This window comes from Nilaparvata lugens, chromosome 3 (assembly GCF_014356525.2).
Source record: "Nilaparvata lugens isolate BPH chromosome 3, ASM1435652v1, whole genome shotgun sequence".
NCBI classification, from domain to species: domain Eukaryota; kingdom Metazoa; phylum Arthropoda; class Insecta; order Hemiptera; family Delphacidae; genus Nilaparvata; species Nilaparvata lugens.
The window spans coordinates 80,709,786-80,725,884 of NC_052506.1; the positions used below are offsets into that span (position 1 = coordinate 80,709,786).

Sequence of the window (16,099 nt, forward strand, 5' to 3'; positions counted from 1 at the left end):
CACTGGGTGGATTCGACCCATATGCGGAAAACGCGACAGGTTGCACTGGGTGGATTCGACCCATATGCGGAAAACGCGACAGGTTGCACTGGGTGGATTCGACCCATATGCGGAAAACGCGACAGGTTGCACTGGGTGGATTCGACCCATATGCGGAAAACGCGACAGGTTGCACTGGGTGGATTCGACCCATATGCGGAAAACGCGACAGTTGCACTGGGTGGATTCGACCCATATGCGGAAAACGTGACAAGTCGCGCTGGGTGTATTCGACCAGTACTTGTTGAAAAGCGTGTGTGACAGTGACTGGGACAACGGAAATAAGGCGCCAACTGCATCACTGTATAGTGGGAGAGTCCATTTGAAGGTACTTAGGAGAGGGGATGCATACTTTTCATGAGTGCAAAGAAATGACCTTAATCAGTTATGACTGGGTGCAAAAGACCAGGCGTGACCCCTCCCGGGATATTATAGTTGATTTATACAATTATGCATGAGAATAATTTTTGACATTATTACGAACTAAATTCAGGAGGCAATTGTGGGTTTCGACCTGTTGTCTCCAAAGAGATATTGTAAATAAATAGATGGATAAATAAATAGATAAATTCACCCCACTCGGGCTTATACACTTCGGTTGTCCACTTTCATATCACATTTCTATATTTTACTTCGTTATTACGAGTATAAAATATAATGCTCGTTTATGAAATGCTTTATTGAATTCAGTTAAGGAGTTGAGTTCATGGACTTGAGGAGTGGTTACCCCTATGTGAGGGTAATTTGCGTAATTCAGGTGGATTAATTGCTTGCTTGATTGAATTCAGTAGGATGTGGTGTTGAGTTCATGTGCTTGAGGAGTGGTGGCCCCTATGTGAGAGTAACTTGCGTAATTCAGGTTTAATTTGCTTAACAAGGTAGGGTAGTATTAATTTATGTTTAACCAGGTTCTTTACTGTCACAGGGAGAAGGTGCCTTGATAAAACGACACACGTCAGCGTTTCTGGACTTGAAGAATCGAGCTTTGGCTCTGGACTACCTGGATATAATAGTAGAGGAGTCGCCCATCGTTCCCTATGAGGAATGGAGGAGATATGTGTTTGGCAGTCCATCAGCAAGCATAACGCTAACAAGTTGGTCAACATTCTATCTTTCAACTTCGGTTTCAGTCATTTCAAACTACAGTAGAACTCCAATTATCCGAACTCCAACTATCCGAATCTCCGATTATCCGAATTACTTTTAGAAAAAAATTTGTCCAAAAAAAGTCTAAGTGCCGGTTGCACAACAGCCGGATAAATTTTAACCGTGATTAATTCCACGAGAACCAATCAGAGAAGCCGTCTTTTCAAAAACGCCTTTTCTGATTGGTTCTCATAAAATTAATCACGGTTGAAATTTAACCGGCTGTTGTGCAACCGGGCCTAAGTGCGCTATCATTCTTCCCCCCGCGATGCCAGTGTTTGCGCGTTCGCTCACTATTGTCCTTCCATTGTAGACTACATATAAGTACATTTTATTTATATTTAAACCATGTGAAAATATCATGTTTCTTTCATTTAATTCAATAAAAAATAGTGCAATATCAAAACGTAGCTTTTTTTCTCTCCGATGACAATTAAAAAAAAAAAACTCCGAATATTTGATTATCCGAATGGGTCCCGATTCCCATTAACTCGGATAACTGGAGTTCTACTGTAATATAATTACGACAGTATCATTTATTATCAACCCCAGTTGCATAACAGAGTTAAAACTCCTGTAGTGAGGTCCTTGACGTTATAATAGCAGTGGAGAGAGATACGAGGACATCGTTGCCGATTCTCTGTCTCGCCATTACCCTCTATAGAGGATAGTAATTGTTTCCAGTGTAACTGATTTAATATTGACAGTTCATTCTTCTTTAGAATGATAAATTATATTTCGGCCCGGTTGCACTACAGCCGGTTAAATTTTAACCGTGATTAATTTCACGAGAACCAATCAGAGAAGGCGTTTTTGAAAAGACGGCTTCTCTGATTAGTCTTCGTGGAATTAATCACGGTTAAAATTTAACCGGCTGTTGTGCAACCGGCACTTCATTCGTCAAGAAATATATTAAATAAATAAATATAAAAACAATATAACAATAAATATATTTTTCAATGGTAAATTCATAATTTTCCAAACTAAGATAAATATCTATCTATACTCCGTACAAAATTACTTTTGACTTGGAGGTATATGCGGCGCAGGGAAAAGGAGGGAGATCAGCCAATTACAGTGATGGATAGAGACATAGGTAGAAGCACAGTTGCCAATTTGACGATTAGACTCAGTCGAGTCTGAATCCTTTCAGAGAGGAGACTTTGTAAGTTTAACATGAGCGCTTGAATACTCACTAGAAATTAGAGAACGCTGGCCGGTTCAGAACGGCGACATCGCTGCCACTGTATCCCTACCGCTGTATGCCTTTCTCTGCTGAGCATGTCCTTCTCAAGTCAAAAGTAACAAACATTGTACGGAGTATAATTAATTATATCTCTACCATCCTATATTTTTAAAAAACGATGTGGCCAAATTGCGGAACTGATAAAGTATAGCGCTATCTGCTTTGTCGAAAGATAGACAATATACCAGTGATATACATTGGTACTTAGCAATACCAATGCTAATCGAATACTGCCATTAAAACGTGAACCTTAGGCTACTATATACATTACTCTGCAGCTGATCAATATTGAACAATTTAATCTTCGAAAGAATAAGACTTTGATATTGTCAATATCACTTTTATTTATTCGAAAATTAATTTATAATTCAGAACCAGGTTTCATGGTAAAACCTACCACATCTTCAGCTGAGTATTCGAAAATTAATTTATAATTCAGAACCAGGTTTTGGTATTAAATAAATTAATTTTCGAATAAATAAAAGTGATATTGACAATATCAAAGTCTTATTCTTTCAATTATGGAAAAATATCACAACATCTCATACCATACAATCAAATCATTAATTTAATCTTCCATGTATCCAATGTAGACCTATCTTCAAATCAAATTTTATCTTCCATGATTTCAACTAGATATTATCTTGTATACTGTTACTTATCCAGAATATCAAATTTGTCCAAGCATCCAAGCTTCATTGATTTTCACACTTTTGCAAGTTTGCCATCGGTTTTTCAAAATATGCTATTTCAAATATTCATGATTTGAACATTCTTCAAATTGCAAAGAGTTAGTACCGGTAAAAAAAGTGAATAAGTAGTGTATAAATAAGTATACCGTAATCCGTGGTCTAGTGGATAGAGTTCTACTGGCGTAGCTGCCTACATATCCCGGGTTCATACCCACTTATCACCAAAAGTTTTCTAACCAGGACACTCCCGTGTTATCGGATGAGCACGTTAAATTGTCAGTCCTGGCTGAAGTATGACAATCGTAAGGCCCATTGAAGTTTTAAATTATTAAATTCAGGTGATGTGGGACTCCTCAGAAACAAAAGTCATACAAATTTACTTTATTTCAACTTGATTTATCAGTATTTCAATTTCTCAGGTGACCTAATCGGCCCCACATTTCCAACAATACCGTTAACAATTGAAAGTGTTCTGGAAAGGCATGGAAAAGGAGCTGAATCGTCATTGTTCGAATTCGGCGTGAATATTTGGGTGCTGCACTACATCCGTCTCACCAATCAATTGAATCCGCATACGTTCCATGAAATACTCAACGAAATCAATTCTTTGTATGGCCTTGTAATGCGTTATTACAATCCCGGTGGATGGTTCTCGGATTGGGATGGATCTGAGCCGAGTGTATGGTGAGTCTCGAGTGATCATAACTTGAAAATTCAATATCAATTTGAAATAATCACTCTTTTCTCACGTATATTTTCGAACTTCTGAATCGAGGTTTTTTAACTAAACTCCTTTAAAATTATCTTCTTCTATATATAGATAAAAGCGGAATGGCACTCACTCACTGACTGACTGACTGACTAACTGACTCACTCACTCGCAGATCTAAAAATCTACCGGACCAAAAACGTTCAAATATGGTAGGTATAATTATGTTCAGTTGGCCCTTTAGAGGCGCACTAAGAAATCTTTTGGCAATATTTTAACTCTAAGGGTGGTTTTTAAGGGTTTCAAGTTCGTCTTTTGTATATTCTTCTTATTCTCTTAATTATAATTTAAAAATGTCCATACCATATTTCAATATAGAACTATAATCTAGAGAGAGAGAGTACCTCTTCGAAACAGTTGTTAACTGGTTAATAATTTTGTCAGGTTGGCATTAAGTTGAGTTGACTTTGTTAGGTTGGCACCAAGTTGAAGATTGAAATGCATTTATCGCGGAAATATTGATTGGGCACTGCTACTTCAATCAGGGCTATTCCTGGGAATATTATATTACTAGCCGTCAGGCTCGCTTCGCTCGCCATAATTATCCGTTTAGCCAGATGTTTAGTCATAATTATGATAAAAATGCTCAAATGAAAAATGCAGGCGAGCGAAGCGAGCCTGCTGATCTCATTCTTGGATGATCCAGTCGGACGGATATGGCGAGTAGAAACATAAAATCATCAGATCGAAAGTATTACTCTCACCTAATAGGTGTGTTGCGCTGCAAACAAACTTCATGCGAACAGTTCGCAAGATGATCGCAGGTCGCGCGAGAACAGATCGCGAGCAGAGTGCGAGCTTGGATACACTACGCTCCGTTGTGTTTCAATATTGTCAACTACAATATTACAACTCCAATCAGTCTTAACAAGAAACATGAATGGGCAGAATATACCATTCCAAAGACTTTCAAAGTCAATAAATAGCTACAATATTATAGGACTGAAACTGTACAATAAGTTACCTCTGAGCTTTATAAATAAGTCCACAGATAGATTTAAAATGAAACTTTTCAACTGGTTAGTGAAAACACCAATGTATTCTATACAGGAGTTCTTCGATTCCGATATGATTATTGATATTTGATTCCTTGATTTTTTTTTGAACTTTTCTTCCTTATTTCAACCATGTTGACTTGCCCTTCTTTAGTACTGTGTTTGTATAGTGATGAATATTTGAGTTCTTCTAGGTTCACTTTAGTTTGTGTTATATATGTATATATATGTGTTATATATGTTCAGTTATGTTTGTGTTCATATATGTATACCATACATACTTTCAATTATTAAATTAACTCATATCCTTCTGACTTATATATGATGCCCAGTATTAGTTTTGACTTTGTCTATTGCCTATATTCCTCATCCGAAATCCTCAATCTTTATTCCTACCTTTCTTTGTCGATAATTGGTTTGATTTATTTTCCTTCAATTCAGGCCAGTCTTTTTCATTTTTCTCTCGATATTGACTTTCATAACGGTAACAGCTATTTTCACTATCTGAGGAGTGAGTAAACTCTCTCCATCAGAACTACCTTCCAAATTTTTTTGCGATTTTTCCTTCCTCCTCAAAGCATTGACTTCTCTTCTTCCAAAATTCTTTTTTGGGGTAACTTCCTTTCTATAATGTAAGGACATTCTCTGGCAAAATGCCCTTCTTCCTACACTCCCAACACTCGTTTCGTGCTAATTTCCCTTTCTATTTCCTTTCCCTTAGTAACCAATCCCTTTACATCAGTTCTCCATTCTGGTTCGATCTGTTACCATAAACAGGAGAGGTTCTACTATTAAGTGAATATCTTCTCTTATTCTCAACCACTCTCCAATTTGGTGTCTATGACTAGCTTCTTTCCAATAACTCCTCATCTTTGACAATTTGAATAGTCCTCTTCTAAAGACTGAGGTTTTGCAATTTTCACACTCGTACATACTCGCTCCGAAGCTGCTCTCAACAAAACTTCCATTGATAACTCTTCATAGATTTTATTTCTCCATACCCCTTCCTCTTTAGTATTACACGAATCTAAAACTTTCGATTTCAATTCTTTAACCAATTGCGATAACCGATTGCAAAACTACCAATTGACTCGCCAAATCACGATTCAATTCCAACACTCTCATTGCCATTGCAGAGAATGATTTCCTTGCACCTGCATAACGTTCTTTAAGGGCTTTTTTAACATCCTCCCAAGATGAACTGAACGATACTCCCAAATCAACCATTATTTTGATGTACTTATTCTAGACAAGAAAAACGAATGCAGCTTTGTAGTTGTTAATTCATCAAAATTGCTGTCAATAATTTGAGAATGGATGGCATCCATTCTCTCCAAGAATAGACTAAGTTCTTTTACCTCTCCTTGGAACTCCTGAATTGATCCGATCAAATTCATGAGACATTTCACGTCCATAAGTGGTGGTTCTTTCCCGGTAATTTCAATATTTGATGCAATTTCCTTCTTCCTCCTTGGCATTTTCAAAATCTATCCGAAAATTCCTATTAACTTCAACTAAAATACTAGATAATATTTGGTTCGGCACCAGTTAAGTAGATAGGAATAAAACGTCTCATTCAAACTCAGACAAAGAATGATGTTTATTTAATCAACATCATAATCTTAGCTGTCTCCATAGAGATAGTGAAAGACGTCAGCTGAGGCTTCCGTAACTTATATGTATATATATGTGTTATATATGTTCAGTTATGTTTGTGTTCATATATGTATACCATACATACTTTCAATTATTAAATTAACTCATATCCTTCTGACTTATATATGATGCCCAGTATTAGTTTTGACTTTGTCTATTGCCAATGTTGCTTAATGACAATAACAATTTATTTATTTATTCTATTTAGTCTGAAAAGAGTAGGCCTATTGGTTACGTAGGTTAGTAGGTAGGCAAGTTATCGTCGAATATACAAACAAGCTTACTAACTGACAACGACTTATCTCAAAAACAAGAACTCACTAACGCTCGTTCAGAAAAAAATGAACAAGACTCTTTATAAATGACTGACTTTGATGAGTGACTTTACTTTGACATGAGTGACTTTGATCTCATTCAAGTATATAATGTAAAACATTGTATTTTTCAGGTTGACAACTTGGGCAGTAAGAATATTCGGACACGCCTCATTCCCTGACTGGGAGAACTTCCTGTTTATCGACCCGGAAGTGTTCAGCCGAAGTGTGACTTGGATTTTGCAGTCTCAATCAAGTGACGGCAGCTTCTTCGAATCCACTTCGTCCAATTTCATTGATTCTAAATTAGTTGGCAATGTTAGTTGATCAGCGTACATAAAATGTAATTTAAGTTTCAATGTTCCTATAATATAATAATAGTAATAATATCGGCTGGCTCAGGTCAATTTTTTTTAAATATATCTATTTTGATGCTTGCCAGTGATTGTTTACTATTGTAAAACTGAGTCCCGTATTCAAGCAGCCGAAATGAGGTTCCTTCGAGCAGTCAGAGGTAACACTAGATCACATAAGAAACGACGTAATAAGAACCGAACTGAATGTAGAGTCTTTATTGCAAATATTGGAGAAAAGTAGAGAAGACTGGTCTAACCATCTACTTCGTATGCCAGCAAATAGACTTCCAATTCAAGGTTGGCACTACAAACCCGATTGGAGAAGAGGCGTCGGACGACAGATGAAGAAATGGATGCCGGAACAGGCCAACAGAGCCTAATCCTTGAATTATTATGATGATGATATATTTATTTACTCACTTTTATTTTGGGGCTCCTGTATTTATTTATAGATTTTCTTTCCATAAAGAAAAGGTAGCATAAGAAGTTTCCCATGGTATAGATCGTTTTTGTTCCAAATTTCAAGCCGATTTTTTGTCAACTCGACCCGTTTACTGCCGACTATTGTCTATTATTGGGTACTGTTTTGACCGGGTGAGAGTGTAAAAATGAAAAAAAAATGAATATAATTTTATTGCCGCTCAATATTACAATAGTTATGGACAACGTCAGAAATTATTGTTTAGCAAATATAGTCAACCCATATTATAACATGGATGTTTAATTTAAGAAACACCAGAACTGCTGTAGAACGGCTCAGTATGAGAGACTACCAGCGTCACAAGAACTATCGGTTAAAGTTAACAGTGAAATTTGGAACAGAAACGTCCTATACTATTGGATATCTTATTATGCTATCCTTTGTCTCTGTTAGTACTATGCACAGTTTTTATTCGATTTTTCTGATGGTTTTCTATTTTTTTTCAGGCCTCAGAAGTAGCAGTAAAAGTAGGCTTGATCAGTGCTATATTTGGAGTCTTAGGGCCGGGGCCCGTTACCGAGCTCGGGATTTAGCTGGAGTCAGAAAATCGACTTTAAGAGACGAGGCGAAGTCGTTGTCCTTGTTTAAATTAAAATTCGAAAAACTGGAAAATTGAAAATAAAATAAACAGAAAATAGTGTAACGTTTCAGCGATTATGAATTATTCAGTAATGTTTCATTTCGTCAATGAAAAATTTTTCCAATAATTATAGAAGAGAGAAAAAGAAGATTATCATAAAAACTGCGACTACACTCCGTTTTGGAAAGCCAATTTTCTGACTCCAGCTGTTTGAAGTCTAGAACTTGGTTAAATCCCGAACTCGGAAACCGGCCCTTAGAGGCTTAGTGTGGTACTAGTACCATGGAGAAAGATAATATAAGTACTATCTTATGTTTGTACTATTCACAGTTTTTATTCAATTTTTTATTCAAAAAAAGTACTTTTTCTTTTCATACATTCCATATGTTTCTTTTTTCTTTATCACCTATATTTTTTCTATTTTCGACTGAATCTCAAGCCACTAATTATAGCCGACTGATTACTCGTTGCCATCGCTCAAACTACTTAGTTTTGCTGGTAACGCCAATGATAATATTATAATCGATTTTTAAATGGAAAATATTTCAATTTTAAGTTTTTGTAATGTATTGTATATGAAAATTTTTATATTTTTCACATTTGTAAAGTTTGTTCAATGATTTCGGCAATAAATATTTCTTTCTTTCTTTCTTTCATTCTTTCATTCTTTCTTTCTTTCTTTCTTTCTTTCGTGGTTGGTTTTTCAGGCATCAGAAGCAGCACTAACGGCACATGTAGTGCGGACCGAAATAGTTGAGAAATTCTTATGCTATAAAGAAAAATGAAAATCTCAGTACACTTTATGAATTATTTAATCACTAATTATAATAAATGATTAAATAATTCATAAAGGGTACTGAGATTTTATTTTCCTTTCTATTTATATAAAAAGTAGTTCTATAACTTACAGAAAAGAGATAAATTCTTATACTATATTTTCTCTCTGTTAGTACTATACACAGTTTTTATTTGATTTTTCTGATGGTTTTTGATGTTTTTCGCAGGCCTCAGAGATAGCACTCACGGCACATGTAGTGATTACTCTGACCGAAATAGTTGAAAAAGGCCTGATCAGTGGTCGATTGAGAGGCGCGGCAGTGTCGGCCCTCCGTTTGGCGGTGCAATACCTGGAGAGGCAGTTTGCATCCATTTTGGATCCGTACCTGTTGACAGTCTGCACGTATGCCCTGTCGATCACTTCGAGTGGCGAGAAAGAGTTGGCCTTCTGGACTATGCAGAGAGCTAGTCGACAATCCGCGGGTTCGTATTTGTTGACTTCAACCACTCTAGAATGTGAAGTCCCACTTGAATACTATTCTACAGTGAGGTCCACGTTATAATGGCAGTGGTGAAAGATGGGAGAACGGGGTTGCCGATTCTTATTGAATAAAAATACTAAGAAATTGTCAAAAACCACAGATTTATTGATTCTTGGAAAGACCGATTTCAGAGATTGACAATGGTGTAACAACCGAAACCGGCCTTTCTAGATAAACTAGTTTATCAGAGATTGACAATGGTGTAACAACCAAAACCGGTCTTTCTAGTTAAACTAGTTTATCAGAGATTGACAATGGTGTAACAACCGAAACCGGTCTTTCCAGATAAACTAGTTTATCAGAGATTGACAATGGTGTATCAACCGAAACCGGTCTTTCTAGTTAAACTAGTTTATCAGAGATTGACAATGGTGTAACAACCGAAACCGGTCTTTCCAGATAAACTAGTTTATCACAGATTGACAATGGTGTAACAACCGAAACCGGTCTTTCTAGTTAAACTAGTTTATCAGAGATTGACAATGGTGTAACAACCGAAACCGGTCTTTCTAGTTAAACTAGTTTATCAGAGATTGACAATGGTGTAACAACCGAAACCGGTCTTTCTAGATAAACAAGTTCATCAGAGATTGACAATGGTGTAACAACCGAAACCGGTCTTTCTAGATAAACTAGTTTATCAGAGATTGACAATGGTGTAACAACAACCGAAACCGGTCTTTCTAAGTATCAATAAATCTGTGGTTTTTGGCAATTTCTTAGTATTTTCATTTAATGAATAATTATCACAATATCAATAACTTCTCAACTACACAAAAAGTTGCTGATTCTCTTTGTCTGATTCCATTTTGCCACTGAGTGTACTAAAACATATTAGCTGTAAGCCTAACTCAAATCATCCCATATAAGATTCGATTTAATATAATTTCTATCATCTTTGATAAAATAATCAAAATCATGTCAAATATACTACATTCATCAATAAAATATCCCTTTTCATAAATATTGTTCCAAAATTTTCATAACTGAGATCAGATCTTTATTCTCGCACACACCTGGAATCTCGGTAACTAATTTGAAAGCTTTGTTACAACAATCTGAGCTTCAAATCAACAGAAATAGAGTTATTCGGTAGGTAATCTATTTCAATTTCTCTTATAGTCTACTTTCTCCGCTAGCGGTGAAGCCTACTACCTCCGTAAACAAAGCCATGGTGCATTCTGGTGACGTCAGCACAGGTAGGGCTCCTACACCAATAAAAAACTAGCTGATATAGATCGGCTGAAATCAACGAATTTTTATTGGTGTAGGAGCCCTACCTGTGCTGACGTCATATGAATGCACTATGGCTTTGTTTACGGAGGTATAGTGTGAAGCCCCACAATGTTTAGTCGAAATGTCGAATGTTGCAGACGGCCTTGTGTACTGGTCCTCGGTTGCCATGGCAACGAACCCAGTGCGTCTGGAAAACCAGCGCCCATTCCGGCAGCCGCGTCTCTACCGCGACCAGGACTCGCGCGCCATGGAGGCCACCGCCTGGGGGCTGCTAGCCAACCTGCGTCGCGACGGAGTCACCCAAACTGCCGAGAGGATCGTGCAGTGGATCGTCACACAGCGCATGACCAAGTCTGGCTTCATCTCGACTATTGTAAGTCTCATTTCAAAGAAACAGTTTTAAAACATCTCTGACAGCAAATTATTTTCAATTTTCGTTAAATAATAATTAATTTATTAGAATCTGAATAAATGCAATATTACAGTAATTTCCATTTTTATTTTTGTTTTTTAATTATTCAGTCTGTTCTGTTGAATTTTCGTGTTCCCATTCCATAAAATCAGTTTCAATCAACATTTATAAGATAAGATAAGATAAGATATCAATTTATTCAACACAGTATATCATACATGTAACACAATAAACAGTTGAACATCGTCATAGAGATTATTTTGAAATAAGCTACAGAAAAAAAACATACAACAATGAAATATGAAAATTGGAGAAAATTATACCGATATGATTAATACAATGCGCTTATACTTGTATTTATACAATAATTTGTAAGTGCTAAAATACAACTTGTAAGTGCCAATATCTACTAGCTATCACAGAAATCTGTAGTAGGCCTTCGCAGAAAGAAAGCTGTATTAACTGATTTTGAAAATGCTTATCGACTTAGATTTCAACTCGGCAGGCAGTTTGTAGTTTAATTTTAGCACCAATATAAGAAGGTACTTTCTCATACAGTTTCAACCTATGCTGTCTTGAAGCTATATTGTTTCTACTTCTGGTGCTATGATCGTGTACTTCTGCATTAGTGACCAGTTTCGAGATATGTTTATGGGTGAAAATTAATAATTTGTATATGTGAATAAAAGGTAAGGTGAGAACATTCGAAGAAACAAATGCCTCTCTACAAGACTCATACTTAAGATCAGCCATGTATCGTACAGCTCTCTTTGACAGTTTAAAAATCTTTTGGAAATGAAAATCAGCGGTGCCTCCCCACAACTCTATACCATAAGCAACATGGGAGTAGAAAAGAGCATAATATACCATTTTTCAATTTCAATTTTATTGATGTCATGCATTGTTTAATAATACAATATTGACACACGTCAAATACATAGTCACATTGGTAAATTACATTGTAAAAAATATTAATATATTTAAATAACAAGAAATAATTCAATTCGCTGCCAAGATGACAAGAATCACATAATTTTAAAAATTTCTCAATTCAAAAAGTTCCATTATACTTATACTATATATAATTATACTTATACTATACAGTATCGATTTTGACACCGATAATGGCACAAATTTTACGATATTTCTTAAAAAAAATAGATCCTTACTCAGCCTAGTAACTGGTGCATCCACATGCTCATCCCACATAAGCTTGGAGTCAAAGTGTAAACCAAGCAATTTAACAGAGTCAGTATTGCTAACACATTCGTCACCTATATCAAATCAAATAAAAAAATCCAAATCTTTATTTTGCCAAAATACAAAAATACAAAATACAAAATCACTTGAAATACTTAAAATCATTAATACAATAATAACTGAAATAATCATCAAAATAAATAATATATTTCGATTGAATAAATAGAATTGGCACAGCTAGCAAAGCGAACTAGTGCGCTAGCTGTGAGTTCATTTTCGGTATATATAGGCTATTTTTTAACTCTCTTTCGAAATGATAAAACTACAAACAATAAGATTAGTATAAAGAAAATAAAAATATAATGGTAAAAACAAAAATAAGATATCCCATCCGGCTACAAACCAAAACAACAAAATGAACTATCAATAAAACGCCAATATTCTGACAAACAATCATTGCTCAATACCACGTGATATTATCAATGCCATAACTGATTGTCAACAGTATCGTCTGCTACATCTATGAGAATAAGTGTTCCATTGATATCTTTTCATTATAAATTATAACATTAAATTATTAGAATTTGGGAAGTGTTGAATAAATATTTTTCTCAGCCCATTCAGATATTTTTTCAAGAAGATTTTTAATTAATTCACTATTGATGAAATATATCGGAATTTTGTTAGAAAATATGTCACAAAAATAAAAAAACTGATGTCTACATACTTCCAGTCTTACTAAATCTATATTATAAACATATTTGAAACTGATGGGCGAGTCGGGTAGGGTGTATTCCTGGTTTCCAAATCACTCACATTTTTATTCAGATGCAAAATAATCTTCATTACATGAATTTGTCTGAGGGTGGGTACATCCAATTCTTCAAAAAGGGTCCGACTTGGGTATCTTCTTGGTCTACCCAATGCTGCCCTTAGAAGATGTTTTTTCAATGTGAACACTTTATTAAAATGACAGTCAAATGCACCGCCCCATGCTTCAATTGCATACTGAAATAAAGAATCGGCATAATATGCTAAGTAAATTGTTCTTATTATATTAGGTTCTTTGAGTTGATTATTTCTGTAAAAATTGTAAATTAGAAATTTAAGTTTAGAGGGCAGATAATTAATATCAGACTCAAAACCGTATATATAAATACGGTTCAACCGTATTGTGTATCAAACTAAAATTTACCAGTTTACTTGTTTAGAATTGACTGTCAGGAAAAGCGTGTTGAAGAACTTATAAAAATTAAGGTTTATCAAGTTTATTTTTTTTTCTTTAATTTCCAGGATACCATTATTGCTTTACAAGCTCTAACCGAATTCGCATTCAGAGCTCGAATTCTGGATGTAACCGATATAAATGTTTTGATGGAAATGCCCAATGGAAAACTGAGGAAAAACATTCACTTGGGAAATTCTTCATTTATGCAGCCAGAGACTATTCCTGTAAGTTTCTTAGTTTATTATTGATTGATGGAGATGTTTCTTATGAAAGTATTTCATTCTAATATAATGCTTAAGCTTTAATTGGCTATTCATTCGTTCAATCATTTTCTACTAATTTTCATTAATTTTAAAACTTTTACACTGTATGTACATTTTTGAACGGACCATGAATGAGTAGACATCGCATCCATTGACGCTGTCGTCGAAATTCGCAATTTCTGAAGACTCTGAAATAGCATTTATACAAGTTTAATAAACACAACAAAATCACTTAGAATAAAATACAACTATATTATCAAATAATTATTACAAGTATTTGGTCAATAGATAAGCATGATAAGCATGAGCATGGAAATAATATTTTGCACTATTTCCTAAACTCCATCATCGCGTCTTCCTTTTCATCTCCGTCAGCCTCTTTTCACTATATAATATATTTATGTTGATTGTAGTTTTCGAATTATTCTATTTGGACTAACTACAGGAAAAATAATATGTGGGATACAATCTCTTTCTTCTTCTTCTATATAATAAGAAAGAGTAGGGTTGTGTTTGTTCGAATCAAGACATGCCAACTTGTGGATTGCATACCGGAAAAACGGGAATGATTTAGATGTCCAAATTTTGCACATAGATTACAACAATATCAATTTTGTGCACCTCTAAGCCCAAATTTCAATTTTCCTTCTAGATTTTTTGAAAATAATTGTTCAAATTACATTCATGGGACATGAATAATATATATATATCATTGGAATATCCATAACATATGCTAAAAGAACTATTATCTAGAGAAAGTACCTTTCGGTTAATATTGGCAACAAAATTCATTTATTTCTTTAATCAATCAGAATTACACAAAAAATGTAAAAAATATCAAATACAATATATTGATTAATGTAGTCTAATTCTGTCAGGCTCGCATTGAGTTGAGGATGGTTTCTAATCAAGATTTGAGTTCTGTCATTTCATAAGGTTACCACTAGGTGGAATAACTTATTCAAAATACATTTATTGGAAAATAATTTGATTGGGCAATGATACTCCAATTAGATCTATCCTCGGAAATATAGATAGCTAGCTTACCCGGCGAACTTTGTACAAAGTTAATGTCACACTTGACTTTATTTGGTGAATCATGGAATTTATCTGACAATCAATATTTTCATTTAGTACATCTCAATAATGGACTGCCTATGTGCTTAAAACTACCGTTTCAATACCAGTAAACAATTTTATCAGAGTGACGTGTTTATTACAGCTGGTAAGTTCAGATGCTAAATCATATTATCACAACATGATCTTGAATCATGATGACCTTCCCGTTCTACGTTAGCCGCTCGGCCGACAATTTCGAAGACATAGGTCTGTGAAATGGATCAATATATAATTATCATTAGCCCCCCTATTTAAATTTCTGGCCAGAAACCATCCCCAATATTCGTACAACATATTCCCAAAGTTTCATGCCGTTTTGTCAAGTAGTTTTCGAATCTATAGGGAACAAACAAACTAACACACAGACATTCATTTTTATATATTATAGAGATATCGTAATGCTTGAAAAACAAAATTTTATGACGGGGTTATCTTTAGCAAAGCACGGGTGAGGATAATTGATATGAGTTTTCATCAGATGTGATTTCTCGCTCTTCAATGTGCCAGGTTTCGCCAGTATGGGGTCACGTTAACGTCAGAGCGAGAGGCTCAGGCCTGGCTCTGATTCAGTTGGATGTCAGCTATGGAATCGATCACGAGCCGCTGAAGGATCGTCCAGCGTTGCCGAGTTTCAAATTCGGTAAGAGATAAAAATTCATGAGATTTAGAGATAGATTCTTCATGGTATTGTTGATGTGGTAAAACAAAAATTATCTGAAAATATCAATTTTTAGTTATTTTTGGGTTTTTGGTAAATTGATAACTTTCTCAAAAATTGATATTTTCAGAAAATTTTTGTTTTACCACATCAACAATGAAGAATCTATCCTCTAAATCTCATGGATTTATCTCAAACCGAATTTGAAATGTTCTGTCCCAAGAATTCAAATTTTAGGCGCTCATATCTCAAAAAGTAATGATTAGAAAAAAAATTGTTTTCTTGAGAAATCTTTCTCATTTTGATAGCTTCATAATATACAAATCGAAAAGCTTTGGAAAATATCACGAGTAGAAAGTTTATTTTAAGCTTTTGCAGAGCCTTAAGTGT

The 16,099-nt window shown here is 35.0% G+C and overlaps 1 protein-coding gene across 2 annotated transcripts in view; it reads left to right on the forward strand.

Annotated features, from left to right (window-relative positions):
* The window catches only part of LOC111054239 (C3 and PZP-like alpha-2-macroglobulin domain-containing protein 8), an 86,889-nt gene extending 71,154 nt beyond the window's left edge, over nt 1-15,735 (forward strand). Inside the window, exons 18-24 of one of the 2 annotated variants that reach the window (XM_039424755.1) lie at nt 965-1,133; nt 3,543-3,807; nt 6,992-7,175; nt 9,279-9,534; nt 10,967-11,202; nt 13,735-13,893; nt 15,559-15,735. In XM_039424755.1, the coding sequence (XP_039280689.1) occupies nt 965-1,133; nt 3,543-3,807; nt 6,992-7,175; nt 9,279-9,534; nt 10,967-11,202; nt 13,735-13,893; nt 15,559-15,702 (1,413 nt within the window). In that variant the 3' untranslated portion in view covers nt 15,703-15,735. Of the gene's footprint in view, nt 1-964; nt 1,134-3,542; nt 3,808-6,991; nt 7,201-9,278; nt 9,535-10,966; nt 11,203-13,734; nt 13,894-15,558 lie in introns of those variants that run through there. The other variant, XM_039424756.1, reaches the window with a different exon arrangement.
* Nucleotides 15,736-16,099: the final 364 nt, after the last annotated feature.